Source organism: Cheilinus undulatus, linkage group 10 (assembly GCF_018320785.1).
Source record: "Cheilinus undulatus linkage group 10, ASM1832078v1, whole genome shotgun sequence".
NCBI classification, from domain to species: domain Eukaryota; kingdom Metazoa; phylum Chordata; class Actinopteri; order Labriformes; family Labridae; genus Cheilinus; species Cheilinus undulatus.
The window spans coordinates 40,124,322-40,137,341 of record NC_054874.1 but is presented as its reverse complement, the minus strand read 5'-3'; the positions used below and the strand labels follow the sequence as shown (position 1 = coordinate 40,137,341).

Here is a 13,020-nt window from a genome sequence, read left to right as displayed (position 1 = left end):
CAGGGTGTTTTTTTCCACACTGTTTTGTTTAATTCCTGTCATGCAGAGGTCAAACTCGTTTTTACAGTGCGATGAATTATTAAAAATGTTGTTATATTTGGGGTGAAAAGTAACATTCCTACTAGATAAACATATTTGTGCTGCATCTGTGAGAGCGTGAGGAAACTGTTAAAGATCTAATCTTGCCGCCACATCAGAGTTGCTTGACTCTGCTACTAATTAATCCAAAGCCCTCACTTTAATTGCCTTCATTTAATGTCCCTTTCTCTTCTTTATCTTGATTTTTCTCATGATGTCTATTTCCTTTTAATTGATTCAAAAAAGAACTCTAATCTTCTATCTGAGTGTGGGGTTTGTATTGATAGCTTGAGTTAAATCCAGCGACAGTTTTGCAGGTCCCATTGTCTGCACTAATTATGTGTGACTTGATGTATTGCCTTGGCCAGTTGGTATTGAACCCTTGGTGTGTTGAAGAGAGCTCACCATTCTTGTTTGGTTTTTGACAGGAAAAGACCAATGAAGACAGCCAGATGGTGGTCTGCGGCAACTTTACTCCTGGGGCTCGCTGTGCTCGGTGCCGACGGGACGCCCAACAAGGAGGGATTCAGGTCGCCGCCCTATCGACCAGTCGTGAGATTTCGACACAAGGTATTGATCCCTGTCTTTTTGCATTTGCTGCCTGTAACAAGAAAGACTGTGTGATTTGCCAGCTATGAAACTAATTATCGTAGCCCTTTTTTTCCTGCTTCAGATGACTCTCCTGTTGTTGTTGTTGTTGTTCTTCTGCCCGCTGAAAAAAACTCGATGAATCATTATCCCTCCCTCTGTGCCAGGGGACTGTCTTTTGAAAGACAACATCAGATTAGTGCATACACAGCTGAGCAGAGATGAAGACGAGCTTTGAATGAATTTAAGATGATTGCATGCCGTATTAGCTGATCGTTTAAAGTAAAAGATGTAATTTAATGCATATTGACCCAAGAATATGGTGAAAGCACCATAAGCAAAGTCTGACTCTTTCCTTAATCTCTGTTGCTGTATCTGAAGGAATATGTTACGTTTTTTCTCCTTCTAACGAGTAGCATACTATGATATGTTTTCAAAACACCAGCAGCAGCAGAGATAGATCAATTAGAGCCGGACTGGGAAAGAAATGGACTGTTTTGGCAGACGAGGGACTTGAGGAAAGCAAAGTGCTTTGTCAAGAGGCATTAGTCAAAATGTGGCTCTTTAGTACATATTTCCCACAAGCCCCCTTTCCATTTCTGTTTGCTGGTAAACATTTCTCTTTTCAAGCCAAGATTTAAAAAATAGATCAAATTAGCAGTTCCGATTAAGCTGAGTAACAAACAAACAAAAAAAAGAAACAGTTGCACTCTGAGGAAGTCTTTCATCTTCAGACTGAAAATCGCTTTTTTAAATGTGTTTCAATCACCTTCAGTCACGTCAGCACAGGAACAAAAGGCAAACACATCCTGGCAGTAAAGGGCTGCTGAGGTAGAAGGTTGTTAGAAAGAGATAAAAACAGAGGGAGCAGATGGTGGGAATGTCATTGGACTGTATTGGAGTTTAGAGTGGAGCCAGGGGCGATGCAAAGCTGTTGAAGGGACACAATGGTCAAACACATTTTGACCTTTGGACAAGATTTAATCACAGAGATGCTTTCTAAATGCAAAGGCTGCAGATATCAGCTTTACAAGGGTTCTACTTCTTTCCAGTCACAGCCACCTTGGAAATTGTGTGTGTGCAAAGGAAGTTAAGAGATTTAAAGTTCAATATCCAAAAATCCTGTAATTTGATCTTAGTAAACTGCAGAGATAGCACTTCTGCCAGGGAGGGATGCTTTACACCAAGGGGAAGAGAGAGGCAAACGATTCAGCCCCCCACCCTGCCTGGAAAGTGTTAGATTTCAGTCTTAAAGGAACAGATGCCTTTTTATTAACCTTATCTCTATGTGCAGTGTGGCATTGCACCATTGTTTTGTCAATACTTTGCAGCCAAGCTCCAGATCCTCCATAACCTAGGCTAAGCTGAAGCAAGAAAAAATAAGTATCACAGATTTCTACGTCTCAAAAAGGAGATGCTCTGGACTCTGAAGGATAAGGTGCATCTTTCCTAAGCTTATGTTCACACCTTTATGGTGTTAGATTTTGAGGATAGATAAGGTGTTCTCTGTCACCAAGGGTTACTGATACAGGGAAATGTAAGAGTCCCATCACCAAAGGTCTATGTCAGCACAACATGAATGTACAGAATCTACTTTAGAAAGAATGGGCTGTCCTGATGGGCTACTGTAAATGTAATATTTAGTATAAAGTTGAAGGAGATTGTCATTTGAACAATATACAATGTAAAGGTAGAAGTTAATCTAACCATGACTAAATGATTTTAAGTTTTTTTTTCCCCCAAAAATAAACAACAAACACATCCACTTCTATATTTGTCTGTTGAATGACCCAGGGTTGGATTACTCTGTTCACACACATGCACTTTATTTGGAAGGCACTGGAGTAAAACTCAGTCAGTATGATTACATGCAGTTAGAAAAATCACTTTTATTGTATTCAGCCAACTTTAATTGAACTTTTGAAATGCATGTTAACATTTTAGTCGTACTAAGTCAGATTTCCATGCCTGGATATTACAGTTTGAAATGGACCCATATACTTTAATTGGATCCTAACTGGACAAGACGTTCCAAGCATGCTCCAACGTTTCTGTGCTGGGCTTTAAGCCAGGAGACAAACATTTATGCATGAATGCTAGTTAGGTTGTTGTCTGCCTTCTGATATCACTGTGAGGTAAAAGCATAGCTTGTAGGGGTGTGATGAGACTCATATCTCAGGAAACAAGACAAGATGAGAACTTTGTTAACAATATATGACTAGATTTTTTTCTTTAATTCAAGTGAAAGACATAAAATGTAATAATGCAGGTCCATTTTAAAAAGCTTAACTTTAAATCCTCTTTTACTGAATATCGCTGCAAACATGTAGGCTGCTGTAGTTCATGTCTTGTCTAGTCGTGACTCAAGCATGCATATTGCAGCACTACTTGTCACATATTATGTTAATAGTGTGCCACAATTTTAGCGACTATATTTCTGGTATATGGAGCCAACAAAGAGCCATACGGCGGGGTATATAGTACTAAGGTTACTGCCACAGAGCAAAACAGGCTGTTACGTTACGCCAAGTTTTTAATTGATGATACACGCAGCCAACAGCTGATAGATGAGTCACGCAGACGTAGTGGGATAAACGGTGAAGAGTTGAGGCAGAGACGAGAGGAGTGGAAAATGAGAAATGAACACCATCACTTTGCCAGGCGTCTCCTAATTAAACGCGATATTATCGCTGGGACTACACACAGATATTAAGCAGCAGCGAATTTAATTCACAGAATTTTTATTTTCTCAAATCTGCTGGTGACATGTGGCTTGAACAAGCACACACATGTGTGCACGAAGGGGTGAGAGGGCTCAGTGCTGTTTCATGCAGGTGAGTGAGGATCAGCTGTTCTCCTTTTTTCAATTTTCTTAAGATTTATATTTTTGAGGGCTTTTAGTGCTTTTAATGATACAGGAGGACAGTGGGTAGAATCAGAAACAGGGACGAGAGAGCCGGGCAGAGACAGGCAGGAAAGAGCCACACGCTGGATTCGAACCCAGGCCGCCTATGCACATGGTAGGCGCCACAAACTACTATGCCATCCACACCCCGTTCTACTTTCTTTACTCCCTGCCACTCTAATGATGTTACAAGCCATGGTGGGGAGCTTTTCACTTACATATGACCACTTCATGGAGACTTGTTTTGGGCCATCTATGAAGAAACTAAATCTAGTGAGATAAATTTTAAGCTAGATGAGAATTCTCATGCTGTAGTCTTGCAAGATCTCATGGCATGAGATCTCGTCACACGCCTAATGGCTTGCGTTACATTTGTGCCAAAAGTACACTCTACGTAGTGTGCGAGCTGTAACACCATCAGTGTTTTCACAGACAACTAGTTTGCTGCATGCTAACTAGTTAGAAAGGTAATCTGAAAGAGGGTTCTATAAGACTGGCTAAAAAAGGGGGCATTACACCTGGACATACCTCTATCATATTTAGATTCTACCTTGATGCTTGTATACTGGGACAAAGAGTCTAGTTCGGTGGCCTAACAGAGCTTTTAATTTGTGCATGGAACGTACTCTGCTTAGATAAAAATCACTCTTCAACTATGGCAGAGTCAACAAACAGTTCTACTGAACAGGCATAACTAAAGTAGCTTTAATTATCAATAGATTACGTTTTATTACATTTGCTCAAACAGTGTCTGCCAATTGTTCTAGTAAGGCACCATATCAAAACATTAGCAGATGGTATCTAAGTGCATCTTTTGACACAAGCATTGGCAATTTAGAATGTTTGACTTTATGATTTGGCTAAAATTACTTTTTAAATCGGAGAAAATTTTAATATCTTTAAAACTAAAAAGACTTATTCCTGGCATTAAAATTGGCTGCAAAGGGTTTGGAATAAATATGATATAACTCTCCCTATTTGTTCTCCAAAATTTGCATAGCAATTATTTTGTAAACCTCGTGTAAAACGTCCCTCAATAAGCTTCAAGTTCTTTTTTCCTCAAGGCAGGTACGCCTTCTTCATACTATTCTCTGTTACACTGCTCTGAGAGTGAAGTATGCTCCTTTTTATTATAGATGTCATGGGGATCATCAGCCACATCTTCTGAAAGTAGTTTTTCCTTAGCTGACAAAACACTTTAATGGTTTTGTAAATTCACTTTTACCATCTTTTGTATCAAACAGTATATTATCTCATGATGATATCAAGTACTTTTCAGTCACTGTTTTTTATTACCCTGTTTTGGAACCAGAACAACTTTAATAATTAAAGTAATGTATGTCCACATGTAGCGGGACTTTGACAAGAAGCTACAAAAATGATGTATGTGCCTTTCCACTCCAATGAAATTAATGTGCCAGGCGCTGTGATTACATTGCAGAGGAATGTCATTACAGCATCTGCATACCATTACAATCCATCCTGTGAGAGGACAGAGGTAAACTCTGCTCATCTATCCGCCTGTCAAAAAGTGCTCTGGAAATTTAAAGCCCTTTGGTGAAAAACAGCCACATCATGAGCCCTTTTCCAAAATGTGTCAACGGCCTTTGTTGCTTAGAGAATTTTCTCCGCCCTTGGCTAGATTGCAGAGAGGCTTGGGTCATCCACTTGTCAATACAGCTGAGTGAGCAGCGTTAAAGAACAGTTGTTTCAAAATGAGATATCCAGAGATTTTAGAAGACATACTGAGTTTCAGTAAAGGTGACAGCTTTTTTTATACCACTCAATACGTTTTAAGGGTAATAGGTAGTTCAATCCCCTAGATACCACATTTTTTGACACAAGTTTACATTACATTTAATTGAAGAACTCATGTTCCTTTTTTATAATAGAGTTACTCCAGTACCAGTAGCAGCATCAATCAGCCTGATACTGTCTTAAATGCAGGATAGGGATTGGTGATTATGACAGTCAATGCACTGATTAAATACAAAAACAAGCTTCAAGGTTTCAGGTAAATACTCATTTGACAAAGACAGACAACAGCAGTGCAGCTGTAGCAGAGAGTGTGATGTTAGTATAGACTTTATATAAAGACTGATTGAGCTTTATGCCAATCTATTCCAATATCATTGGTTTACTTTTGCCAAAGGAACAATAAATTTATGATGTAACAAAAGCTACAGTAATGGACAGGTCAACAGCCTCCAGGGAGTGAAGCCAACATATTTAGAGCTCCCCCTGCTGACTGGCTGCAGCAAAGGTCGTAAACTCCACCTTTTTCATGTTAACAAATGGAACATGGGTCATTTTCAAAAGTTAAAGTTGCAATACACGTTTTTTTTTTTTTTTTTTTTGTACCCGGATTCAGTTTGATTTATAGTTATTATAATGCTTATTTATCTCCACAGTAGGGCTGGGAAATTAATCAAACATTAGATTAAATCACAATATGGCCAGCTGCAATTTTCAAATTGCAGAAGGTGCACTATTTCTTTGACCTAAAATTTTTGTCAAGTCTAGTTTTAAACTTTTTTTGCAGCAGAGTTGTTATGCATTTTATATCATGCAATCATTCAAGTGACAATTTTTTTAGAATAGTCAACAAAAAAAATTCCTACCTTTTGTTTTTTTTACTTATTTCTGATTAAATATACTGAACAAAAATAGAAATGCAACACTTTTGTTTCTGCTCCCATTTTTCATGAGCTGAACTCAAAGATCTAAGACTTTTTCTATGTACAAAAAAGGGCTATTTCTCTCAAATATTGGTCACAAATTTGTCTAAATCTGTGTTAGTGAGCACTTCTACTTCACCAAGATAATCCATCCACCTCACAGGTGTTGCATATCAAGATGCTGATTAAACAGCATGATTATTGCACAGGTGTGCCTTAGGCTGGCCACAATAAAAGGCCACTCGAAAATGTGCAGTTTCATCACACAGCACAATGCCACAGATGTTGCAAGTTTTGAGGGAGCGTGCAATTGGCATGCTGACAGGAGGAATGTCCACCAGAGCTGTTGCCATTGAATTGAATGTTCATTTCTCTACCATAAGCCATCTCTAAAGGTGTTTCAGAGCATTTGGCAGTACATTCGGGGGTCTCGCCCTGACTGCAGTTTGTCGTCGTAACCGACTCGAGTGTGTAAATGCTTACTTTCGATAGCATCTGACACTTTGGAGAGGTGTTCTCTTCAAGGATGAATCCTGCTTTTCACTGTACAGGGCAGATAGCAGACGGTGTATATGGCGTTGTGTGGGTGAGCAGTTTGCTGATGTCAACGTTGTGAATCGAGTGGCCCATGGGGGCAGTGGGGTTATGGTATGGGCAGGTGTATGGTATGGACAATGAACCCAGGAGCATTTTATTCATGACATTTTGAATGCACAGAGATACCGTGAGGCCGTATACGTCAGTGTGTTCCAGTTCCTGCCAATATCCAGCAACTTTGCACAGCCATTGAAGAGGAGTGGACCAACATTCCACAGGTGACAATCAACAACCTGATCAACTCTATGCAAAGGAGATGTGTTGCACTGGGTGAGACAAATGGTGGGCACACCAGATGCTGACTGGTTGTCTTTAGAGTGGCTTTTTATTGTGGCCAGCCTAAGGCACACTTGTGCAATAATCATGCTGTCTAATCAGCATCTTGATATGCCACACCTGTGAGGTGGATAGATTATCTTGGCAAAGGAGAGGTGCTCACTAAAACTGGCCACACACAACAGGATTTTAAGCCCAATTTTAGGCAAGATTTGACCCTCCTGACGATCGTGGGGGGCGTATACTGACTGGAGCCTCATCGCAAACGATTATTTGTCTGAGTAGTCTGCATGTGTGTTTTATCAACATGATTAATTTACTGCTCCATATCATGTTGTAGCCTCCCAGACCCTGAATCGTAAATATCAAACATGTTTGATATTTATGATTCTAGGTGGTTAGTGCCCACAACAACCAATGAGTGCGAACACACCGAGTAGCGTCACCAGACGGGTCATACGTATTTTCACCGCTCACAACCATAGTTCCAGCCAGGATGTCATCCTGAGTCTTTCCCTTGTTTCATGACTTTTGCTGCACCTGTAACGCATGTGGAGAGACAGCAAGACGGTATCGACAGACATCCGTGTTTTTTTTTTGTTTTTTTTTTGTTTTTTTCTGAAGTCACGTGATCACGCGAGGTTGTAGGCAAGTCGGCAGGTGTGTGGTCTCCAGTGATCGGACAATCTGGCTGAGTCGTCTAGTGTGTGCATTCAGAAGATTAAAGATGAAAAATCTTTGGAAATTGTCCTTAAGTCTGGTCTTCCATGGTTTTAAAATAGTTTCAGATTAAAAAATCGTCAGTGTGTGGCTGGCCTAACATAGATTTAGAAAAATTTGTGAACAGTATTTGAGAGAAATAGGCCTTCACATAGAAAAAGTCTTAGATCTCTAGTTCAGCTCATGAAAAATGGGAGCAAAACAAAAGTCTTGCGTTTATATTTTTGTTCAGTGTTTGAGAATGACAAAAACCCGTCAGTGTAACAATTCATATCCATTTGGCAATACAAGTCAAAATCGTCAGAATGGGATGTTTTTAAAGTATTGTTCAGCCCTTGTTAAGGAATAAGAGGAAGCTAAGGAATAATCGCGTATCAAATCACAATTTTGGGAGAAAAAAATTGCATTAGATTATTTTCCAAAATTGTTTAGCCCTAGCCCAGAGGTTTATCTGTCTTACTTTCATTTTAATCATTATTTGATATAGAAAACACCGGATGTAACATAATGACTGACAGCTCTATTATGGCTCCTTGCACAGTTCTTGACTGGGTTAGCAGAATGGCGGAAGAATGGGGAGAGAACATGTAACAATCCTAGCAATACAGCCAAAAGATGCTTAGTGTCACTGAGAGTGTCTTCAAACACACAGTCAAGAATCTGAGCTGCTTTGTTTTACACTGACCCGAGGGATTTTAGATGTTTTTTTGGCAGATTTTAGGCATGATGTGGTTAGCAGCAGTACACAGCAAATGAGGGGGATGTCACATTCAGTTTGGCCATGCTGGGTTCCATGTTTGTCATCAGGCACATCTATCTTGCAAAGCTCAGTTCAGATGTACTGTAAGCCAGTAGCAATGGCTGCTGCCAGTGTAGAGGTTATCTTGGATGTAGCTATAGTATAGCAGCAGTTTTATCATAACAGGACCACAGTCTTTCAGACTGCACTGAAAGCTTTTCTTGGCAGAAAAGATGTTGTTGCTCTTCTCACCAAAGGCTTTGGCGTGAGTTTGGGATAGTCACGAGCAGGTTTTTTTGTACTGTAAGGCTGGCCACACACTACATGATTTTAAGCCTGATTTCAGGCTAAATTTTCATCCCCCGACAATCATGGGTACGTATCCCGAGTGGAGCCTCATCGCAAACAATTTTTGTCTGAATAATCTGCATGTGTGTGGTGTCAACATGATTATTTTACTGCTCCAAATCACGTCGTAGCCTCCAAGACCCCAAATCGTAAATATCAAACACGTTTGATAGCCACTGTCTTGTTTCTCTGACATGTCCATATGAAAGGGACAGACAGAATGTTTGTCCAATCATTTTGCAAGATTTTTTTCAAAGGTTCTGCCCTTCACAGATGCTTTCATTGGGTTCATACTCAGATAGTTGCGGGACATATCCCATCCAATGGATATGTTAAACCCTCTATCTAGCATGTCAGGTCTTTCCTCCAAATTACGTCACCAGAGCAATATTTCAGTGCCTGTTATTCTGACTTCAGTTCGGTACCAATTCTGAGGGACTGTAAAAATACACATTTATAAGCAACAATACATTCATTTCTTTACTCTGTATGTTGAATGAAAAGAACTGAAAAGCCTCTGACATCACCTCCACATGCTCCAAGACCACAGTGACCATTTTAATGCCATGCCTTTTCCTTTGCTTTGAAGGACAGTGTTTGACAAGGGTAACAGGATCAAATATGACCCCACAAGCTTTCCTCACAAATACTTCAATCATCAGGAGCCACTCAGCTATAAACAGCTGGTCACATGCTCCACATAATTCCCATGGTGTTGTTTCAGACATTCATAGTGAAATCCTCCACATGGGGTCAGGAATAGGACACAGATCCAGGCCAACAGAATCCAGGCCTTATCATCATTTGTTACAATGAGAATGACTCTCAAAGTAATCGTTACTGTTCCAAAGCTTAAATTACATGGGGATTTTATTTTATACAGTGCCATATCCCTCAAGCTTTACTGTTTAAAGTGATGGAGGGACTCAATGTGTAATTTGTGAAATTTGTAGGCTTTTGGCCAGGCTTGCCCGACAAGAGGGACAAAAGCAATTTCTGAAAGTTTGTTGCTCTGGCATCAAGCTGTTATGTCAGGACAAACAAAATGGAGGCAAGGACAACTGTGTGCAAAGCCCCATCCATCCCACACTGGCTCGGCCACATGGCAAATCTAGATTAACGGGGATAAGCAGAGAGAAAGAGTTGGAGGGGGGATGGGCAAATGAGATTGAGATACAGAGACAGGGAATGGGAGAAATAACAAGGATGAATCGTAAAAAGTCACAAGAAACAGCATGATGTTAGAGTGGATTCTGTTAAAGCTGCAACGTTCAGCTTAAATTTTACTTCTCTCACTATTGCTTACACCCTCCTCCTCCTCAGCTGGTCAGTTTTAGCCCCAAACCTTGTCACTCATCTTGATGAGCTGTCTATTTTCAAATGGCAGCCAGCCCGAGGCCGAGGTAACCAGCTTGCGTACAGTCTCCATGGGGGCTGAAGAGGCAGACGCTGTATGGAGCCAATCTGCTAAAACAATAACAAGACATGAGTGTCTGTGCTAATGGCTACCTGTGTTTTTCAAAAACAGCTTGTATTTGTTGTACTGTAATATTGCTAAAAGTTATCATATCACGAAGAACTCGTATCAACACCTAGTTTTCGTACTGACGTAGGGAGTAGCAACGTGTGAACACATCTCTAATTGGGCTGATGCAGGAAAAAAACATACTTCCCAAAAAGAGAGCTGTCTACACATTTTCTGCAGGTTCTAAAAACACTTTATACAGTGTTCTGACCTACATGCTTTGTTTGATGAAAGACTGATCAGATGCCTAAATACTGTTAATTAGCATATTTATAAAATATCCTAAGGGCCCCTCGTGGTTTGACTTTTGAGTGACATGCTTTACACTGCATGCACATTGCATGCTGTGTGTCAACAGTGAGTCTGTTTTACGAACCTATGACAACAAAACTGTAAAAATTGAAGACATTAACAACTTGGTAAAACAATGGTGAGTTTGCTTTCAACCCTGTTTTGTAAAAATAAGAAATTTTTAGTTTTATACTGTAGTATTTAGTTGTTTTGTTACAGGAAATCTTTTACATTACAGCTCTCAGAGTTAGCAATTAGCATCCTGGCAGTAAGCTCACTCTTAGCAGAAACTTTCATCCCTCCTGTGAGTTCCCTCTTGCCAGCTGCCACCTTGGGCTCAATATCTCGTCACTTCAAATCATAAACCAGTTCTTTGAAAATGGGAAGAAACAGAGAATACAAAATAGGTTATTGCTCACAGGCAGAAAACTCCAATAAAAAGCAATACAAGAAACACATTTTGTTTCTGACACTCAGGATGTCACATTTAGTTTGGCCAGAGTGTAATACTACAGAAAATAATAAAACAACCCCAGATAAGTGTCGTTGAGTTTCTAAGAAGTAATATTTGTGAGATACTGTTACTCCACCAGGCTAGTACTCATCCTTAGCTGACAGCAGCTCAGCCAGTAGAGACTTAAGTTGGGGAGTGGGGAGTTGCTGGTTCAAATTGGTCAGGTTGCTGGAGAGGTGCCAGCTATTTTCCTGAGCTCTGTCGAGGAGCCCAAAATCCCAACTACTCTGGTGCTCTTTTTTGAACTGCCCCTTACTCTAACATTGACTGACTGATGCTATGTGTCCATAGAATCCTGTTTGTGCATGTGTGTGTTTGTAGCATGATCAAAAAAGTGTACATAGACTTTCCTCTTGGATTTGATAAATTATATTCTCCTTCTCTTTTTCTTCTACACTGCAGTTTCCTAATGGAGCAGTTAAAAACGTCCATGGAAAATTATATGATGAATGATGGACCCCCACTGTGAATGTGTGATCATCTTTGTATAAACATCCCCATCACACAAGAATACATCATACTGCCTGAACCATAAACATTAAAAACATGCACACAGACAAGCAACCCTTCTTTATAGGTTTTTTTCCTTTGTATTACCTTTGTCTTCATTTTTTGTTAATCAAAATTATATGTTTTCTGCAAGATCTTACATGGCCAGTATAAAAGCTGCACCATTTGGTAATAATGTGTGATTGCAATTATACTGGACAATATTACGAGATGCGATAGCAATTATGATATATAAATGGTATCATGTATCTAATTGATTGGTTATCAAGGAAAATGCAGAGAAAATGAGAGTGTTGAAGAATGTAAGCCTCAACTCATACAAATATTAAAAGCATGAGTATACAGCACCTGAAGTTTTTACAATACTGATTTCAATGTTATTGGTATATCTTTCTTTATAAGGCTATTTTACATGAATTACCGTCTTATCTTTGTACTTTACTGACTCCAAAAGCTGTCAGTACCTTTAATCTATATTCTCATGGATTCATCATGTATGAGATTCCTCGCACTCGCTCTGTCTTTGGTCAAAAAGCTCTTAATGTTTTTGCTCCATCATCTTGGTCAGAGTTACAGGGTCATCTTAAACTTCAGCGTTGTGTTAGTTTAGGAGATTTAAAAGCTAGAATTAGGGAACATTTGACCAGTGTGTGCACATGTTTTTCTGCTGAAAGCTGCTGATTTGTTGATTGATGTAACCTTTGCTCTATGTCCTGTTCTAATGTCATATATGTGAAACTTATCATGCTGCTGTCTTGGCCAGGACTCCCTTGTAAAAGAAATTTTTTATCTCAGTGGGAATAAATCCTGGTTAAATAAAGGTTAATAAATAAATAAATATATCTTAATAAATAGAAAAAAAAAAGTCTTACCCGTTTTGAAAATAAAGGTTCTTCTAAGTACAATAGGGAAACTGCTTTAAACTTAAAGACCTCTCTGCATGCCATTTTCTAAACCTTCCAAGTACTTAATACCAAAATAATTGCAGCCTTTTATTTGGTTATGTAATTGCACAGCTTGACATTGTGATTACAATTGGCTTAATTGTGCAGCACTGGCCCATATAATACTGCTGCTTTTATTATTTGCAAATCTTTGCATTGCCCCTTTTTTTTTTTTTTATTTGCCACTTTGTGATTTTTTCTTGTCCCTGAAAAAGGAAGGGAAAAGATAATTTGGCTGTGGTAAAGGTTGAGTCAGGTTAAGCTTTTATTCTGGGTTCATTCTTATTTTCCCAAAGCAGTCTTAACT

The 13,020-nt window shown here is 39.4% G+C and overlaps 1 protein-coding gene across 2 annotated transcripts in view; it reads left to right on the top strand.

The window, feature by feature from the left end:
* Positions 1-13,020, top strand: part of fstl5 (follistatin-like 5) — a 314,218-nt gene that overhangs the window by 54,599 nt on the left and 246,599 nt on the right. For both annotated transcript variants that reach the window (XM_041797754.1, XM_041797753.1), the window contains exon 2: positions 507-648. In XM_041797754.1, the coding sequence (XP_041653688.1) occupies positions 507-648 (142 nt within the window). The remainder of the gene's footprint in view (positions 1-506; positions 649-13,020) is intronic.